Source organism: Argopecten irradians, chromosome 6 (genome assembly GCF_041381155.1).
Source record: "Argopecten irradians isolate NY chromosome 6, Ai_NY, whole genome shotgun sequence".
NCBI lineage: Eukaryota > Metazoa > Mollusca > Bivalvia > Pectinida > Pectinidae > Argopecten > Argopecten irradians.
In genome coordinates, this window is record NC_091139.1 from 2,642,073 (window position 1) to 2,661,461 (window position 19,389).

The 19,389-nt window shown below is 36.5% G+C and overlaps 1 protein-coding gene across 2 annotated transcripts in view; it reads right to left on the bottom strand.

Moving 5' to 3' along the window:
- Window positions 1-4,162: 4,162 nt before the first annotated feature.
- LOC138324711 (ankyrin repeat domain-containing protein 29-like) overlaps window positions 4,163-19,389 on the bottom strand; it is a 33,087-nt gene continuing 17,860 nt past the window's right edge. For both annotated transcript variants that reach the window (XM_069269810.1, XM_069269809.1), the window contains 7 exons: window positions 14,794-14,892; window positions 14,465-14,563; window positions 13,150-13,347; window positions 10,667-10,765; window positions 10,280-10,375; window positions 7,015-7,113; window positions 4,163-6,103 (listed from right to left, as the gene is read on the bottom strand). In XM_069269810.1, coding sequence (XP_069125911.1) covers window positions 5,996-6,103; window positions 7,015-7,113; window positions 10,280-10,375; window positions 10,667-10,765; window positions 13,150-13,347; window positions 14,465-14,563; window positions 14,794-14,892 — 798 coding nt within the window. In that variant the 3' untranslated portion in view covers window positions 4,163-5,995. The remainder of the gene's footprint in view (window positions 6,104-7,014; window positions 7,114-10,279; window positions 10,376-10,666; window positions 10,766-13,149; window positions 13,348-14,464; window positions 14,564-14,793; window positions 14,893-19,389) is intronic.

Consider the following 19,389-nt stretch of genomic DNA (forward strand, 5'->3'; position numbering starts at 1 on the left):
ACACAGTAGTTACCATGGAAACATAATCATATATACTACGTAAGTTTGGTTTGGTTTGATAGGTGAACAGTAGTTACCATGGCAACAGTATGTGTAAGGTGTAGTTACCAAACATAATCTATATACTACGTAAGTAAATGTGAACACAAGTAGTTACCATGGCAACATAATCATGTGTAGTGGGTATATACCAATAAAGAAAATCATAACAACTCATCACCGAGGATCAAGCTTAATCAACCGAATGGTATAGAGCATTATAATTAATATAAAAAAACAACAATGTAGTATCTTATGTTAAAATTGAGTTTTTACAGAAAAGCTGGTTGTATTTTTCCTTTAAAACCTTAATATAACCTTGAATTCTTTCCAATGTTTTCTATTAGATTCCATCTGTTGAACATGTACCGGCATTGCAGGAAATAAGAGCCTCATTTTTTGGTATTTTAGGTTACATGCAAGGACATGATATAATACTGCAACGCTACAGGTAGCTATAACAACAGAAACTGGCACTGGTGTATAAAGATCTGGTTTTATAGTGTATTTAAGGTAAGCAAACCGTTACTCATCAAGGCTTGAGGTTATAATGAACATAATCATGATATCAGCAGTACAGGGGCAAAATCAGCACCAAAGTCAACAACAAAATCAGGGATCACAACACCATCGTGTGGTACAAACACAGTCTGTAACATCTTTTTGATTATAAGCCAGTACCACAGTTACATCATTTGTATGTAATTTATTTAACCATTAAACACATGTCTTTTAATGTTAATTAATCACCTTATCTATAATAGTAATGTTAGTACAAATGATGGATTAGCTACTATATCTTTGCGATGAATATGACTATGAAATACCTACTAGACTGAAAGCAAACCTAAAACCATCTACGATATCTTAATCACTAACATTATAATCTAAATTAACATTTCTCCAATCTCTAAAACTTATAGCTAGAGAGTCATTTCAGATATAATAATGATGTAAAGAGAGCATATACTAGTCTAATAATAAATAACTAGGTTACCATAATTAGGTACATGTAACCCTTAAATAAGAACAAAGCCAGCTGTGTCCCAAAGTAGCTGACTTGATCTATCAGGGTTAGTTCCCTTTGTTCCACTCATGTCAATAGTGATAGAGTCAAACAAAGGGAAGTAACTCTGATATGATGAGAACAAACAAAATGGTTTCAAGAAACTTCAGCACAGAATTTTTCCTGTGTTTCAAGACTTGACAAAATTAATGTCTTAAATTCTAAAAGTCCAAAACATATTTTAGTAAAAAAAAAACACAAGTCATGCTGTATCTATAAATATGTACATAAAATCAATTAAGTAATTTGTCTGAAAAAGCAATTAAAAACTGGCAGGTTTGAATCTATTGCACAAGTGTTTAATTATTCATCCTAGCTAATTAACAAACAACATTCCCAAACACTTTTTTAAACAACCATATTGCACACTAACTACAAACTAAACCACACTTGATCCTTTACAATCTAATTCATAGTGGGTATGCAAAACATCCGGGAGAGGGCTAATGTAGGCATAGCCTGCTGCCCAATCCCAATTGTAATATTACAATAAAATATTCTGAAATGAAATACTGGGTATGTACCAAGCATTTGTAAAGTCTTTCAAACTGTAATGCTCTATATATAAACAGAGCAGTGTTCATGAAAGTTTTACATATTTTGGATTGCCAGGCATGTAATCTCAAAACATACCATTATAGTCTTTACAGTCTGAGATTAAACATTTATATATTTCTAATGAAATTGGTGAACATTAAATTCATCTTTTACTTAGAATAACAATTGATGTGTTGAACATCGAGCTTAAAACTGAAATAAACTAATCATAAATCATTTTACTCTTCCTGATTAATGTATCCACTAAAATCAAAGTTTATTTCATAACTGATCTAAAGAAGAATTTAATTCGAAAGACAAAACTAATCTCTCCCAGCATACTTTAAAACATGCACCAAATATTTCTCAACATAACCTCTTCTTACCACTTGAATCATCTACTCAATTCTACAATCCTTGTCTCTTGTTTTGCATAGTTTACAGCATCAGGCGTCAATATTAAAATAAATACACATTCATTACCAACTCAACAAATCGATGTAAGTACTTGTACATAATATGTACATCCTTTCGTTCTAAACTTCTTTTCTATACATTTCTCCAATAATTTTAACTGTTATAAAAGCTGGACATTTTGTTTTGCATTGTCGGAGACCCACACATCGGTCTGAGAAGTACACAGGGACCTGGCACAAATTTCTGGCCAACAGTATATGTATCTATATTTTATAATATCATATGCTGTTGACTAAAAATTCCTGCCAGGTCCCTGTGGATAAGTGTAGCAGAGCTAAGTGCAATCAACCATGGGTCTCCGACGATGTTTGTATTAGGTTATGTAACAGACATTGACCTTAAGATTTGAATTAAAAAACACTGCATTTTCAGCCTTTTTTCTTCTTCACGAAAATATTAAAAGCAAAATCATTCTTAACATGCAGCTTAGGACTGTAATACTTTAATGCATTATCTAATGCATTCATGCATGTATCAACTAAATGTGTTCAGAAACAGATATAAGGTGTTAAAATAGATTGACATTAAACATAAGGACAATATAATTTTGCTATCAATTTTGATTAAATTAAAACAAGGAGGATATTTCTGACATCGGAATGTAAAATATCTATTAAGTAAACTTCTATATAGACAATGTACATCATTAGTATAAAGTACAAACCTGTACAATAGAAATACAATACGTTCCAATGTATAGCCATCTAATCTTGGAGACTGAATGAATGTATGTTCATGTTAGCAATAATCAACTGATTTCATAAGATAGAAATACGAAAAAAAATCTTACATTCACATCTCTTTCTTTTCAACAATTAAATAATGAAGAATAAATAGATTTATGAAATATTATTCTGGATACATCAGACAATCAAATTAATACAACATTATGATTAAACTAATGCATAAGTAATTATTAGATAACCAAGATATTTGATTATGTAATTGTAATTTAAAACACAACCTTTTCTAAATAGTTTACAAGATCACAAAATGCAAGAAAATAATAGTCACAAAAGTTGCTGAATCACTTTCACTTTCTGTATATATAATATTAATGTTATTTTACATAATCATAATGGCATGGAAGAGCTCATCAGCAATAGAGTTACATAATTGCCTTCTTAAAGCAGAATTTAACCAAAAATGAAATTACTTTAACTAATTAATTAAACCACATTTTCTACCTAGTACTTAATTTCAGCAAATTTATTCTTTTATTACATATGAAGTTTTTATCTAAACATTTAATAATAGTAATTTTATTACTGAATATTTACTATCACTTTCCATATGAATTACACTTCCTTGCATAATGCCTCACCATTCGTAATTTAATATATTACAATACATTGAACTTAAGACGGTTAGCACCTGCACCTTGTTAATAACATATATAACACAATCATCATACATATATATACACATCCAAGCATCTTATATAATGTACATTGTATACAACTTATATATAATACTTGTAATGTCATTTCTGTTGCTGCTTATAAATAACTCGGTGGGCGTAATAATAGTAACCCTGAACGTTGTTTTCACCCTTGTTATCCAATTAGTTGACATTTAATACATAGGTTTTTTTATATAAATAATTATATAATATTAATATCAATAATAATTGAGAGTTGAAACTGTAAATTCTACACTTTCTTTTAAACCATAGTGCTGTATAAGTTGGAAAAATGTGAACACCTTATTTCATACACCTTTATTCCGTCTTTGCATGCTACGGAGTTATCTCCCTTGTACATATATGCAGTGATTGTGACGCCATTACCTTGTGAACAAAAATATGACGTCACAATCAATATCTACACAGAAGGGCAGATAACTCTGTAACATGCAAGTAATGAATAAATCACAGGCACTGTCTAATGTGCTTTATTTTCTGTAGGAATGGATATATTATTCTTTCAATTGCTTTCCATGAACTCTTGAATAAATTGCCTAAATTAATTTTAAATGAGAAATTTATGAAATTTTTAATCTGACAAAATTGATCAATTATTCAAAATTACATATATTCAAAATTGATCAATTATTCAAAATTACATATATTCTTTGGTAGAATATATTTACACACTATTTTTTCAGGTTTTTTTTCCACATCTTATTCAAGGGGAAAAGGGTAGTTTATTTAAAATTTCTGCCTGATAAAACACAGTGGACACATGCAACATTACACAGTGTGTTTCTGGCTAAGTATATAATAGCTTATTATATGGAAGGAAGCTGTCCCATAAATACATAACAATCTAATTTGTAGAACAGCTGAATATATACAGGAAGGCAGTCCTTTAAATACATTACAATAATTAATACAGGTATTTACAACTTCCAAGGCGTTCAAATTATTTACTCAGAGTTACAGGATATGTGAAGGAAATGTTTAAATGTGCCAAAATAGACTTCTCGTAGCCTCCTAAATTGCTGTGTCCATGACTATTTAAGGATGCAAACCAGCCAGCATGGATGTACATGTGTACAGTATGGAAGGATATCCTCGGACATTTCAGTACAATGACATAGATAGGACAATTCCCACCTGAGGGGGAAACAGACATTTGAGGATTTGCCATATACAAGATAAAGCTGAGTGGCATTGATCAACAACTGGTCGGCAGTGATGTAGAAATATCTATTAGTAATTAATCGTAATCATAATTATTAAATCATCAGTTTATACAAAGTATTTCAAACATTTCTCATCAAGAAATATATCTTAATAAAAAAATCTATTTATGCTGGAATAAACTGAAATTTAAGACAAAGGTTTTGTAGTGCAAAATCCTAACATGTAAAATAATTACAGTCTGAATTTTAAAGATTTTGTAAAAATAATTAATTGTGCAGTAGTATTTATAAAATGACGGATGAATCATAATGAATTGATGCTTTTTAAAAATGTGGTAGTTTTAATACATTGACTGCACAGACTTTTGAAGTCATGATTAAAAGAAATAAAATAATAATTGAAAGTTACTCAACCTTATCAGCAGTACAAATTAGTCATTAGGAATCAATATCGGTGCAAAATGAGTATTCTTTGAATCAAACTTAATGCGCAAGTTAAAATCAAACAATGGTTTGACTGTTCAACAAACAATCCTTAAAGAAAGCAAACAGACTTTGCAGTTACAAATATCTCATTAAGAAATGTTTTTTTATCTGTTTTCAGAATGAGACACATGGGACAACCATACAAACACACAACTGCTTGGAGACAATCATATTTAGTGTAAATGTACTTGTACGGCTATTATTTGTTGACAACATTATACCTTGTATCGGTATTACTACATGACACAGGGCTTTCTTTTTTATTTCGTAAAACTTCATCTAATCAGCTATTATAAATATCGGTTTAACTGATTCACCCCAGAAGACACATTTAGACTCTCCTAAATCAAAGACTAGACCAGTCCATTATGAAAGTTCAGGGGTGAACAAGTCAAAGAACTGAATTTAGATAAAGTTACAGCTTCATACATTGTTGTATGTTAAACTTATTTTAGCTCAAGTCTATAAATCTAAAGAGTGAATTATGTAACATTCTTATCCAAACACAGTACACTCATGTAAAACAAGAAAATGACAAAAAATTTCGGAAAAACATCAGTTTAAAGAATTATACTTATACTTGAACACCCTAACCTTGTTCAAAAATGTTAAATACTGGTAATATTGAACTGAGATTTGAGGAAACTCAGGACTTGTAAGCTTTTTGTATTTCCCCCAAATAACCCTGTGTCAAGGCTGGACCGATTTAAAGCAGTTACTGTAAATGTGTGTCTAAAGCAGGTAAAAAAACTGGTCTAACAACACTCAGATCACAGATGCGTAGGTTGACTCGGGTCGTCTACATCAAGACGTGGAGCCGTTTGGAGTACTGCTTCTCACATAGCTCTCTATAAACTTGGCAATGTAGTCATATCCAGCTTCCCGAGCCAGCTCCACAGCACTTTTACCTTCCTGGAACAAAAACAAAATTAAGTAAAGAGTGTGTGCTACCTTGTGGTGATGGTCTGAATATTTATCAAGGGTGTATGCGACCTTGTGGTGATGGTCTTAATACTTATTGAGGGGGTTATGTTACCTTGTGGTGATGGTCTGAATATTTAAGGATATACAGTGGAACTTCCTCAAACTTCTACACCTGTCATTATATGACATGGTCATTTTCTAAAACAATACATGACTTTGGCTGCTTCATACAGAGAATTTACGTTATCCGACAACTAAATAAATAACTGATGTGAGGCTCTCAAAATTGAATACGAAACTTTCTCTTTACTAGCTCTGCTTGTTTTCCTACAGTAAACAAACAGCGTGCACATGGTAGACCTTCATTAAATATTGAAACAATAGATATGATTGAATAATTACACCACCATCTCTGGTATAATTACCGTTAATATACATATAGCCTTCACACCTGTATACATGCCGCAGGACAACTATGGACACAGGTACGTGTGTATTTCGCGGTAGGTTGATCAGACCTCAATGCAAGCAATCGGTGTAGCTCAGGAAAGGCCGGTTTCCAGAAGTGTATTTTAGTTACATTTGACTATTCAAATCTCACAATCGGTCCGGTATTTGGAAATTGGGAGGGATCGGTTTTGGGAAGTTTTATTTACTATTGATAAAGAGGAATTCATTCCGTACAAGACATCCTTGATCGGTTTCTAGAGGTGATCGGTTTTGAGAAGGTTCGGTTTCGGGAAGTTACACTGTATATGTTAAGGGTATATGCTACCTTGTGGTGATGGTCTGAATATTTAAGGATACAAGATTGATAAAATGCAAAAATCCATATAATGTAGTTAGTAGTTATTGCTAATTATTAAATACATTAGAATATTTTTTTAAACCATGCTTACCTTATTTTTGATTAGCGTATCTACACCATATGAGAGAAGAAGTTTGATAACCTTCATATGACCGAACAAGGCAGCAGCATGTAGAGGGGTCTCCCCATTCTGTAGTAAAAATAAATATCAGGATAGTCAAAACTCAATGAAACAGCATACTTACAGTATTCACCTGAGCTAGTGCCCTGTCCCAAAATTTTGATATATGATACTAAAGTCTAGAGTACATTGGAATTAACTTTCTTCAGAAACTGAATCTGCTAGAGAAGTCCTGTTTTCAGATTACAGTAATACAAGAGGCCCAGAGGGCCTGTATCGCTAACCTGGTTTGTAATGCCTAGGAATGTTCTGAATACAGGTTCATTGTTTCTTTTCTGAAGGAATTTGAATATTTACCTCTAATTCCCCTATTGGGCCCCACTCTTTCTGCTCCAAGGGGTCAAAGCCAAAATTTATACAAATTCTGTTAACCCCAAGGATGTTTCTGGGCCAAATTTGGTTACAATCCATGCAGAACTCTAGGACAAGTAGCGATTAATAGTATTTACCTCTATTTCCCCTATTTGGCCCCGCCCCTCCTGCCCCCAGGGGGTCAGAGCCAAAATTTATACAAGTTCTGTTCCCCTTCCCCCAAGGATGTTTCTGGCCAAATTTGGTTACAATCCATGCAGAACTCTAGGACAAGTAGCGATTTATAGGATTTACCTCTATTTCCCCTATTGGGCCCCGCCCCTCCTGCCCCCATGGGGTCAGAGCCAAAATTTATACAAGTTCTGTTCCCCTTCCACCAAGGATGTTTCTGGCCAAATTTGGTTACAATCCATGCAGAACTATAGGACAAGTAGCGATTAATAGGATTTACCTCTATTTCCCCTATTGGGCCCCACCCCTCCTGCCCCCGTGGGGTCAGAGCCAAAATTTATACAAGTTCTGTTCCTCTTCCCCCTAGGATGTTTCTGGCCAAATTTGATTACAATCCATGCAGAACTCTAGGACAAGTAGCGATTTATAGGATTTACCTCTATTTCCCCTATTGGGCCCCGCCCCTCCTTCCCCCGTAGGGTCAGAGCCAAAATTTATACAAGTTCTGTTCCCTTTCTGCCAAGGATGTTTCTGGCCAAATTTGGTTACAATCCATGCAGAACTCTAGGACAAGTAGCGATTTATAGGATTTACCTCTATTTCCCCTATTGGGCCCCGCCCCTCCTGCCCCTGTGGGGTCAGAGCCAAAATTTATACAAGTTCTGTTCCCCTTCCCCCAAGGATGTTTCTGGCCAAATTTGATTACAATCCATGCAGAACTCTAGGACAAGTAGCGATTTATAGGATTTACCTCTATTTCCCCTATTGGGCCCCGCCCCTCCTGCCCCCGTAGGGTCAGAGCCAAAATTTATACAAGTTCTGTTCCCTTTCCGCCAAGGATGTTTCTGGCCAAATTTGGTTACAATCCATGCAGAACTCTAGGACAAGTAGCGATTTATAGGATTTACCTCTATTTCCCCTATTGGGCCCCGCCCCTCCTGCCCCCGTGGGGTCAGAGCCAAAATTTATACAAGTTCTGTTCCCCTTCCCCCAAGGATGTTTGTGGCCAAATTTGGTTACAATCCATGCAGAACTCTAGGACAAGTAGCGATTTATAGGATTTACCTCTATTTCCCCTATTGGGCCCCGCCTCTCCTGCCCCCAGGGGGTCAGAGCCAAAATTTATACAAGTTCTGTTCCCCTTCCACCAAGGATGTTTGTGGCCAAATTTGGTTACAATCCATGCAGAACTCTAGGACAAGTAGCGATTTATAGGATTTACCTCTATTTCCCCTATTGGGCCCCACCCCTCCTGCCCCCGTGGGGTCAGAGCCAAAATTTATACAAGTTCTGTTCCCCTTCCCCCAAGGATGTTTCTGGCCAAATTTGATTACAATCCATGCAGAACTCTAGGACAAGTAGCGTTTTATAGGATTTACCTTTATTTTCCCTATTTGGCTCCGCCCCTCCTGCCCCCGGGGGGTCAGAGCCAAAATTTATACAAATTCTGTTCCCCTTCCCCCAAGGATGTTTCTGGCCAAATTTGGTTACAATCCATGCAGAACTCTAGGACAAGTAGCGATTTATAGGATTTACCTCTATTTCCCCTATTGGGCCCCGCCCCTCCTGCCCCCGTGGGGTCAGAGCCAAAATTTATACAAGTTCTGTTCCCCTTCCACCAAGGATGTTTCTGGCCAAATTTGGTTACAATCCATGCAGAACTCTAGGACAAGTAGCGATTAATAGGATTTACCTCTATTTCCCCTATTGGGCCCCGCCCCTCCTGCCCCCGTGGGGTCAGAGCCAAAATTTATACAAGTTCTGTTCCCCTTCCGCCAAGGATGTTTCTGGCCAAATTTGGTTACAATCCATGCAGAACTCTAGGACAAGTAGCGATTTATAGGATTTACCTCTATTTCCCCTATTGGGCCCCGCCTCTCCTGCCCCCAGGGGGTCAGAGCCAAAATTTATACAAGTTCTGTTCCCCTTCCACCAAGGATGTTTCTGGCCAAATTTGGTTACAATCCATGCAGAACTATAGGACAAGTAGCGATTAATAGGATTTACCTCTATTTCCCCTATTGGGCCCCACCCCTCCTGCCCCCGTGGGGTCAGAGCCAAAATTTATACAAGTTCTGTTCCCCTTCCGCCAAGGATGTTTCTGGCCAAATTTGATTACAATCCATGCAGAACTCTAGGACAAGTAGCGTTTTATAGGATTTACCTTTATTTTCCCTATTTGGCTCCGCCCCTCCTGCCCCCGGGGGGTCAGAGCCAAAATTTATACAAGTTCTGTTCCCCTTCCCCAAAGGATGTTTGTGGCCAAATTTGGTTACAATCCATGCAGAACTCTATGACTAGTAGCGATTTAAAGGAAATGTTGACGGACGGACGACGGGACGGACGGACGACGGACGCCGGACGCCGCGCCATGACATAAGCTCACCGGCACTTTGGGCCAGGTGAGCTAATAATAATCAAATGCAATTTACTCCAGAGGAAGCCATTTTTCTCCACATAAAATTTTCTAAGAAATCGGAGGCAAAATCTAATAACAGAGTAATCTCCCTTGTAATACCTCTTCAATAGCCTACACATCTGCATTGGCCAATAAGCATATTATTTGCCTTTAATGCTTCTTCTATGCTATACTACAGAATCACTCAAGTTTCTTAATCACTAAACAGTCAATCAATAAAATCTATGATCCCTCGTTTAATACCACACGACACTGATCTGTTATCTAATTTACCTGTAAAAGTCCTAGTGCAGGTTTGTATCGTAGGAGCTGTTCAGCGACCTCTAGGTGACCTTTATGGCAAGCTTTAAACAGAGGCGTAGCTCCATCCTGAAAGGTAATGAGTACATATTTATCAATTGAACAACTAACATGCCTAGCTACAATTCTCCTAGATTAATAAATGACATCCAAAAGTTATAATATTATTTGCAATTTTTTCACAAGTTTGGGAACCAATTGATAACTGTCCTTTTAATATTTTTGTGATTTTTGTAATTTTCATCCTTGTGAAAAAAATGTATGCCTCGTTGCAAATATACAACATGCAAATTTCTTTTTTTAATTGAGAATTTCAGAAGAGTTTAGCAATTACAACAAGAGTAATCTCCCTTGTATTACCTCTCTAACAGCATCCACATCTGCATTGGCCAATAGGAGTTCCCTCACCACTGGCACGTGGCCCATCTGTGAAGCAATCCAAAGGGGCGTGGCCTGGTCCTGTCAATCAAAATCAAAGTCACAAACACTTTACAAACTATAATTACCCCACAATGATGAGAACTTTCAAACATTTTACTGACTATAACAACAGTGTACACCACAATGATGAGAACTTTCAAACATTTTACTGACTATAATTACAGTGTTCACCACAATGATGAGAACTTTCAAACATTTTACTGACTATAATTACAGTGTTCACCACAATGATGAGAACTTTCAAACATTTTACTGACTATAATAACAGTGTACACCACAATGATGAGAACTTTCAAACATTTTACTGACTATAATAACAGTGTACACCACAATGACGAGAACTTTCAAACATTTTACTGACTATAATTACAGTGTTCACCACAATGATGAGAACTTTCAAACATTTTACTGACTATAATAACAGTGTACACCACAATGATGAGAACTTTCAAACATTTTACTGACTATAATAACAGTGTACACCACAATGATGAGAACTTTCAAACATTTTACTGACTATAATTACAGTGTTCACCACAATGATGAGAACTTTCAAACATTTTACTGACTATAATAACAGTGTACACCACAATGATGAGAACTTTCAAACATTTTACTGACTATAATAACAGTGTACACCACAATGATGAGAACTTTCAAACATTTTACTGACTATAATTACAGTGTTCACCACAATGATGAGAACTTTCAAACATTTTACTGACTATAATAACAGTGTACACCACAATGATGAGAACTTTCAAACATTTTACTGACTATAATTACAGTGTTCACCACAATGATGAGAACTTTCAAACATTTTACTGACTATAATAACAGTGTACACCACAATGATGAGAACTTTCAAACATTTTACTGACTATAATAACAGTGTACACCACAATGATGAGAACTTTCAAACATTTTACTGACTATAATTACAGTGTTCACCACAATGATGAGAACTTTCAAACATTTTACTGACTATAATAACAGTGTACACCACAATGATGAGAACTTTCAAACATTTTACTGACTATAATTACAGTGTTCACCACAATGATGAGAACTTTCAAACATTTTACTGACTATAATAACAGTGTACACCACAATGATGAGAACTTTCAAACATTTTACTGACTATAATTACAGTGTTCACCACAATGATGAGAACTTTCAAACATTTTACTGACTATAATAACAGTGTACACCACAATGATGAGAACTTTCAAACATTTTACTGACTATAATAACAGTGTACACCACAATGACGAGAACTTTCAAACATTTTACTGACTATAATAACAGTGTACACCAAAATGACGAGAACTTTCAAACATTTTACTGACTATAATTACAGTGTTCACCACAATGATGAGAACTTTCAAACATTTTACTGACTATAATTACAGTGTACACCACAATGATGAGAACTTTCAAACATTTTACTGACTATAATTACAGTGTTCACCACAATGATGAGAACTTTCAAACATTTTACTGACTATAATAACAGTATACACCACAATGATGAGAACTTTCAAACATTTTACTGACTATAATAACAGTGTACACCACAATGACGAGAACTTTCAAACATTTTACTGACTATAATTACAGTGTTCACCACAATGACGAGAACTTTCAAACATTTTACTGACTATAATAACAGTGTACACCACAATGATGAGAACTTTCAAACATTTTACTGACTATAATAACAGTGTACACCACAATGATGAGAACTTTCAAACATTTTACTGACTATAATTACAGTGTTCACCACAATGATGAGAACTTTCAAACATTTTACTGACTATAATTACAGTGTTCACCACAATGATGAGAACTTTCAAACATTTTACTGACTATAATTACAGTGTTCACCACAATGATGAGAACTTTTACTCTAACTTCCTAATTCTATAACTTATGTAATAAGCAGGCTAAGTGAAACTTCCTGTCATAATGACTTTAACTGGTCACCCATTATAGTCCATTCTATTAATTACGTTAGTCTCTTTGATAGTTGCCTGAGGAATGTTACATAATTATTCCTACAAACAGAACCAGATTGAACACAAATACTGATAGCTATATAATATATCTCACCTGAACAAAACTATTATCATTTCCTACAACACTTAAACTGTTAAATGCTCTTCCATTCAGTATCAGTAATTCCAGACTTTTTTTTATGAAAAGGTTTTCCAAATCTATTGGCAATTACTATGTCATATCAAAATAACATCAATGATAACGTTTCAATGATTCAGACCTGTGGTTTGATGATGGTATCAATAAATCATTAGCCATACAAGAGTTTGAGAGAATCAGACCTGTAATTTGATGTTACAAGCTTAAGGAATCATTAGCCATACAAGAGATTGAGAGATTCAGACCTGTCGTTTCACGTTGACATCCGCGCCCTTGCTGATGAGATATTTGAGAAGTTTTAGATGTCCATTCTGTGCTGTGATAAACAACGGCGTAGCTCCATCTACCATCTGACAGTGGATGTCGGCTCCTCGCGCTAACAATTCATCCACAACGTCGAGGTGGTTACACTGACACGACACAAACAGGGCCGTACCTCCATCCTGTCAACATGGATATAAAATACATTATTATTGCGACATACACTGTACTGCATAAACATCATGATAAAAACAAGGTCATCCCATTCATCATATTAACAAATCATTCAAACAAGAGGCCCAGAGGGCCTGTATCGCTCACCTGGTTTGTAATGCCAACTACTGATGTGAATACAGGTTCATTGTTTCTTTTCTGAAGGAATTTCAATGTTTTATACAAGTTCTGTTCCCCTTCCCCCAAGGATGTTTGTGGCCAAATTTGGTTACAATCCATGCAGAACTCTAGGACAAGAAGCGATTTATAGGATTTACCTCTATTTCCCCTATTGGGCCCCACCCCTCCTGCCCCCGGGGGGTCAGAGCCAAAATTTATACATGTTCTGTTCCCCTTCCCCAAGGATGTTTGTGGCCAAATTTGGTTACAATCCATGCAAAACTCTAGGACAAGTTGCGATTTATAGGATTTACCTCTATTTCCCCTATTGGGCCCCACGCCTCCTGCCCCCGGGGGGTCAGAGCCAAAATTTATACAAGTTCTATTCCCATTCCCCAAAGGATGTTTGTGGCCAAATTTGGTTACAATCCATGCAGAACTCTATGACTAGTAGCGATTTAAAGGAAATGTTGACGGACGGACGACGGACGCCGCGCCATGACATCGGGCCAGGTGAGCTAATAAAAACAATGTACTGCATGTAAACATCACTTTGTTCAATACCCAAAGTGTTCATTTAGGATGAAATATATCAATTCAAACTAATTTTAACCATAGCATCAAGGCTTAAATTAGTTTATCCCAACATATTCAGAAAGCAATTATTAATAAATACATTGTACCTGGAAATCATTAATTAGGAAAAAAACTTCTATGCATTTATGATTTTTATTTGAAGACGATTCTGTCAAGCAGTTGTCGAATGTAAGCTTTTTACTGAATTTTCAAGGAAATACTATTTAAATTGAGATTACATGAATACTGTCAAGAATTGTTTATTGTTAAAAGGTACCAGACCTCCCTTCAGAGACTTATCTACCAAGGTACTTCAGTTTTAGAGGAAATAAATATAAGGTTTGAGGTCAGGATATCATAGCTTATGATGAAATCACACTATATACTCACATAACTGGCTATGTCCACTGGTGCTCCACTATCTAACAAAACTTTAACAATATCCAGAAATCCACCCTGGGCAGCAAAAAACAACGCACAAGTTCCAGTCTGAAATAGATACCAAAGATACTTAGTAAACATCAAAATACATTTGTACCATTGCAAACAAATGATTAAAGTCCTTTGCCCTTTTTGTCATTGCGACTTTTATAAAACCTAATATTTTTCAGTTTTTACATAAATATCTGCTAGTAGAATGGACCAATCAAAGAGATGTGACTTTCAAGCACCTACAAACAAATCAATACAAATGAGTCAATTAAAGGGAGATAACTCACCAATCTCCTGGCTGCTGGATCGCCACCTTGTTTTAATAATTCCTTTACACAATCTAAATGGTTATTGGCTGCAGCTAGTATAAGTGGTGTTGTTCCTTCCTGAAAATATATAAAAGTATGTCCAATAAATCACTTCAGTGCCTTTCTCAAAATACTATAACTGTCTTCTACATAACTTTTGATACCAAATGATGTATAGATAAAATAAGCAAGAGGAATAGTCACCTAAATTTAAACATTTCAAAATACAGTGGACCAGTGAAAGTCTGGACGCCGATAGTCCGGAAAACTCAACTCCCAGACGGAAATGTTAGGAAACGGATATCATTATTAACGGAGTTCGAGTTCAGCGGTCCGGAAAATCACAATCCAGCAGATAAGGCTAGGAACACAAGTGTTTTGGTTATCTAGGGTCTAGTGTATCCACCTGTTTATGCCTAACCAGACCATTGCTGTTTGTCACTTTACAAGTGTACAGTAAGTAAATCTGGACCAAATTAGTTGGCAGTAAATATATACCAGGTAATCACACATTGGAAATTCTACACATCTTGTATCCTGTCTCTGTGTCTCATGTCTCTCTGAAAAGAATTCAGTGGCAGCTTTCATCACATTTAACCAGCTAACTATTTGACCAAGCATAACAAGAGGCCCAGAGGGCCTGTATCGCTCACCTGGTTTGAAATGCCAAGTAATGTTCTGAATACAGGATCATTGTTTCAATTCTGAAGGAATTTAAAGATTTACCTCTAATTCCCTGTTGGGCCCCGCCCCTCCTGCAAATTTGGTTACATTCCATGCAGAACTCTATGACAAGTAGCAATTTAAAGGATTTATCTCTATTTCTCCTTTTGGGCCCCACCCCTCCTGCCCCTAGGGGGTCAGAGCCAAAATTTATACAAACTGTTCCCCTTCCCCCAAGGATGTTTCTGGCTAAAGGATCCTTTGGTTATATTCCTAACAGAACTCTATGACTAGTAGCGATTTAAAGGATTTACCTCTATTTTCCCTATTGTGCCCCGCCCCTCCTGTCCCCGGGGGGTCAGAGTCAAAATTAATACAAACTCTATTCCCCTTCCCCTAAAGATGTTTCTGGCCAAATTTGGTTACATTCCAAGCGGAACTCTATGACTAGTAGCGATTTCAAGGAAATGTTGACAGACAAACGGACGGACGGATGGACAGACGGTCCGGACGCCGTGCCATGACATAAGCTCACCGGCCCTTCGAGCCAGGTGAGCTAAAAAACAGTTCATCATTTTTTTTAAATTTGTTTGTCCTTAACATTGACATGATTATCTGATCTGTAGGACTGTTGTTTGCAGAAATAATCTAGTGTTGAAACTTTTAGCATATTTGAAAAATGTGACAATTATCTGAACAAACTTGATTGGTAGCCCTACATCCCATGCCCAATGCCTAATTTTAGGTCTCTTGGCATAGTCTCTGGTTATTGAGAATGAACTGCTTAAAGAATATATAGTATACTTGTCCCCTTCGATCTTAAAATGTTCCAAGTCATTCATTTGAGCAAACTTAGTAATCCTTCACAAATTACTATATGCCATATATATGCCTCTTGGAATTTTGGTTAAAGCCTCTCTGACCCCTTGAATAAAGGTCAAGGTAATGTATTTGAACAAGAGGCCCATGGGCCTTAACGGTCATCTGACACATGGCACAAAACAACAAAGTCAGAGTATAAAGTAGTGGTTAATAATTAATCAATATAAGCAATACAAGGAACTCCTTTGTTGAATATTTAAGTTTCTGAAATAGGTAAAGGTCATTTGTTGAACAAACTTGGTAGCCCTTCATCCATTTATAGTTGTAACCCATTCAAGGATTAAGGTGGAGTAAGATTTTAAAGCCAAGTTTCAGCAAAGCTCCCATTTTGGACCCCCATGTTTGCATGCTTTTTGCCATCCCTTGAAACCCCTATAGATCAATTTTCGTTGAGATCAGAGACCGAAACCTGAAAACATAAAGTGGGCCAGTGGCCATCTTGGATAACCAAAATCTTTATATAAAATATGATTGTCCTTCCCTAATGATGTTTTACACCAAATATGGAAAAAAGCCACTCAAGACTTAAGGAGGAGTAGGATTTGAAAGATAAATTTCATTGAAGTTCCCCCTTCTGAGCCCCACCCCTCTGTCCCCAGGGGTCAGACCTAACTCGTTCATATAAAATATGATTGTCCTTTCCAAATGATGTTTCACACCAAATATGGATGAAATCCATCCAAGGATGAAGGAGGAGCAAGATTTTAAAGCTTAAAATAAGAAAATTTGCCCTTCTGGGGCCCCATCCCTCAGCCCCTAGGGGTCGGACCAGGCTCATTTATATAAAATATGATTGTCCTTCCCCAATAATGTTTCATACCAAATATGGATGAAATCCATCCAAGGATGAAGGAGGAGCAAGATTTTAAAGCTTAAAATAAGAAAATTTGCCCTTTTGGGGCCCCACCCCTCAGCCCCTAGGGGTCGGACCAGGCTCATTTATATGAAATATGATTGTCCTTCCCCAATAATTTTTCATACCAAATATGGATGAAATCAATCCAAGGATGAAGGAGAAGTAGGATTTTAAAGCTTAAAATAAGAAAATTTGCCCTTTTGGGGCCCCACCCCTCAGCCCCTAGGGGTCGGACCAGGCTCATTTATATAAAATATGATTGTCCTTCCCAAATGATGTTTCACACTAAATATGGATGAAATCAATACAAGGATGAAGGAGGAGTAGGATTTAAAAGCTTAAAATAAGAAAATTTGCCCTTTTGGGGCCCCACTACTCAGCCCCTAGGGGTCGGACCAGGCTCATTTATATAAAATATGATTGTCCTTCCCCAATGATGTTTCATACCAAATATGGATGAAATCCATCCAAGGATGAAAGAGGAGTAGGATTTTAAAGCTTAAAATAAGAAAATTTGCCCTTTTTGGGCCCCACCCCTCAGCCCCTAGGGATCGGACCAGGCTCATTTATATAATATATGATTGTCCTTCCCAAATGATGTTTCACACCAAATATGGATGAAATCAATCCAAGGATGAAGGAGGAGTAGGATTTTAAAGCTTAAAATAAGAAAATTTGCCCTTTTGGGGCCCCACCCCTCAGCCCCTAGGGGTCGGACCAGGCTCATTTATATAAAATATGATTGTCCTTCCCAAATGATGTTTCACACCAAATATGGATGAAATCCATTCAAGGATGAAAGATGAGTAGGATTTTAAAGCTTAAATTAAGAAAATTTGCCCTTTTGGGGCCCCACCCCTCAGCCCAATGGGTCGGACCAGGCTCATTTATATAAAATATGATTGTCCTTCCCCAATGATGTTTCACACCAAATATGGATGAAATCCATTCAAGGATGAAAGATGAGTAGGATTTTAAAGCTTAAATTAAGAAAATTTGCCCTTTTGGGGCCCCACCCCTCAGCCCCTAGGGATCGGACCAGGCTCATTTATATAATATATGATTGTCCTTCCCAAATGATGTTTCACACCAAATATGGATGAAATCAATCAAAGGATGAAGGAGGAGTAGGATTTTAAAGCTTAAAATAAGAAAATTTGCCCTTTTGGGGCCCCACCCCTCAGCCCCTAGGGGTCGGACCAGGCTCATTTATATAAAATATGATTGTCCTTCCCCAATGATGTTTCACACCAAATATGGATGAAATCCATTCAAGTATGAAAGATGAGTAGGATTTTAAAGCTTAAATTAAGAAAATTTGCCCTTTAGGGGCCCCACCCCTCAGCCCCTAGGGGTCGGACCAGGCTCATTTATATAAAATATGATTGTCCTTCCCCAATGAAGTTTCACACCAAATATGGATGAAATCCATCCAAGGATGAAGGAGGAGTAGGATTTTAAAGCTTAAAATAAGAAAATTTGCCCTTTTGGTGCCCCACCCCTCAGCCCCTAGGGGTCGGACCAGGCTCATTTATATAAAATATGATTGTCCTTCCCTAATGATGCTTCAAACCAAATATGGATGAAATCCATCAAAGGATGAAGGAGGAGTAGGCTTTTGTATAAATAGTCTTACGCACGACGCACGGCGGACGGCGGACGGCGCACGACGACGGACGAAACACGATGACAATAGGTCATCCTGACCTTCGGTCAGATGACCTAATAAACTTGATAACCATTCCTTCAAGCATGCAACATGCTAAATATAAGGCCTTCAAGTTATTGAGAAGAAATTCCTTTAAAATTGAAATATGTTCAACCACTGTGAATTAAAATGAAGGTCAAGGTGTTTCATTAGAACAAACTTTGTTGCCATCAATCCCAGTATGCTCCAGGCCCAATATTAAGTCTCTTGCTCCAGGCCCAATATTAAGTCTCTAGGCTTCTACGAAATATTACAAAGTTGATACATAATTATTTTAGCCTATCTAAATTTAGTTTCTGTGACCTTGAATGAAGGTCAAAATCAATATCATTCATTTGAAAAAACTTAGCAGCCCTTCACCCCAGCATGCAATCTGTCATAACAATAAGTCTGTTATTCAAACAAAATCATTTAAAATTGTTTGTTTATTGGTATTTGACGCCTGTAACCATGATTGAAGGTTAAG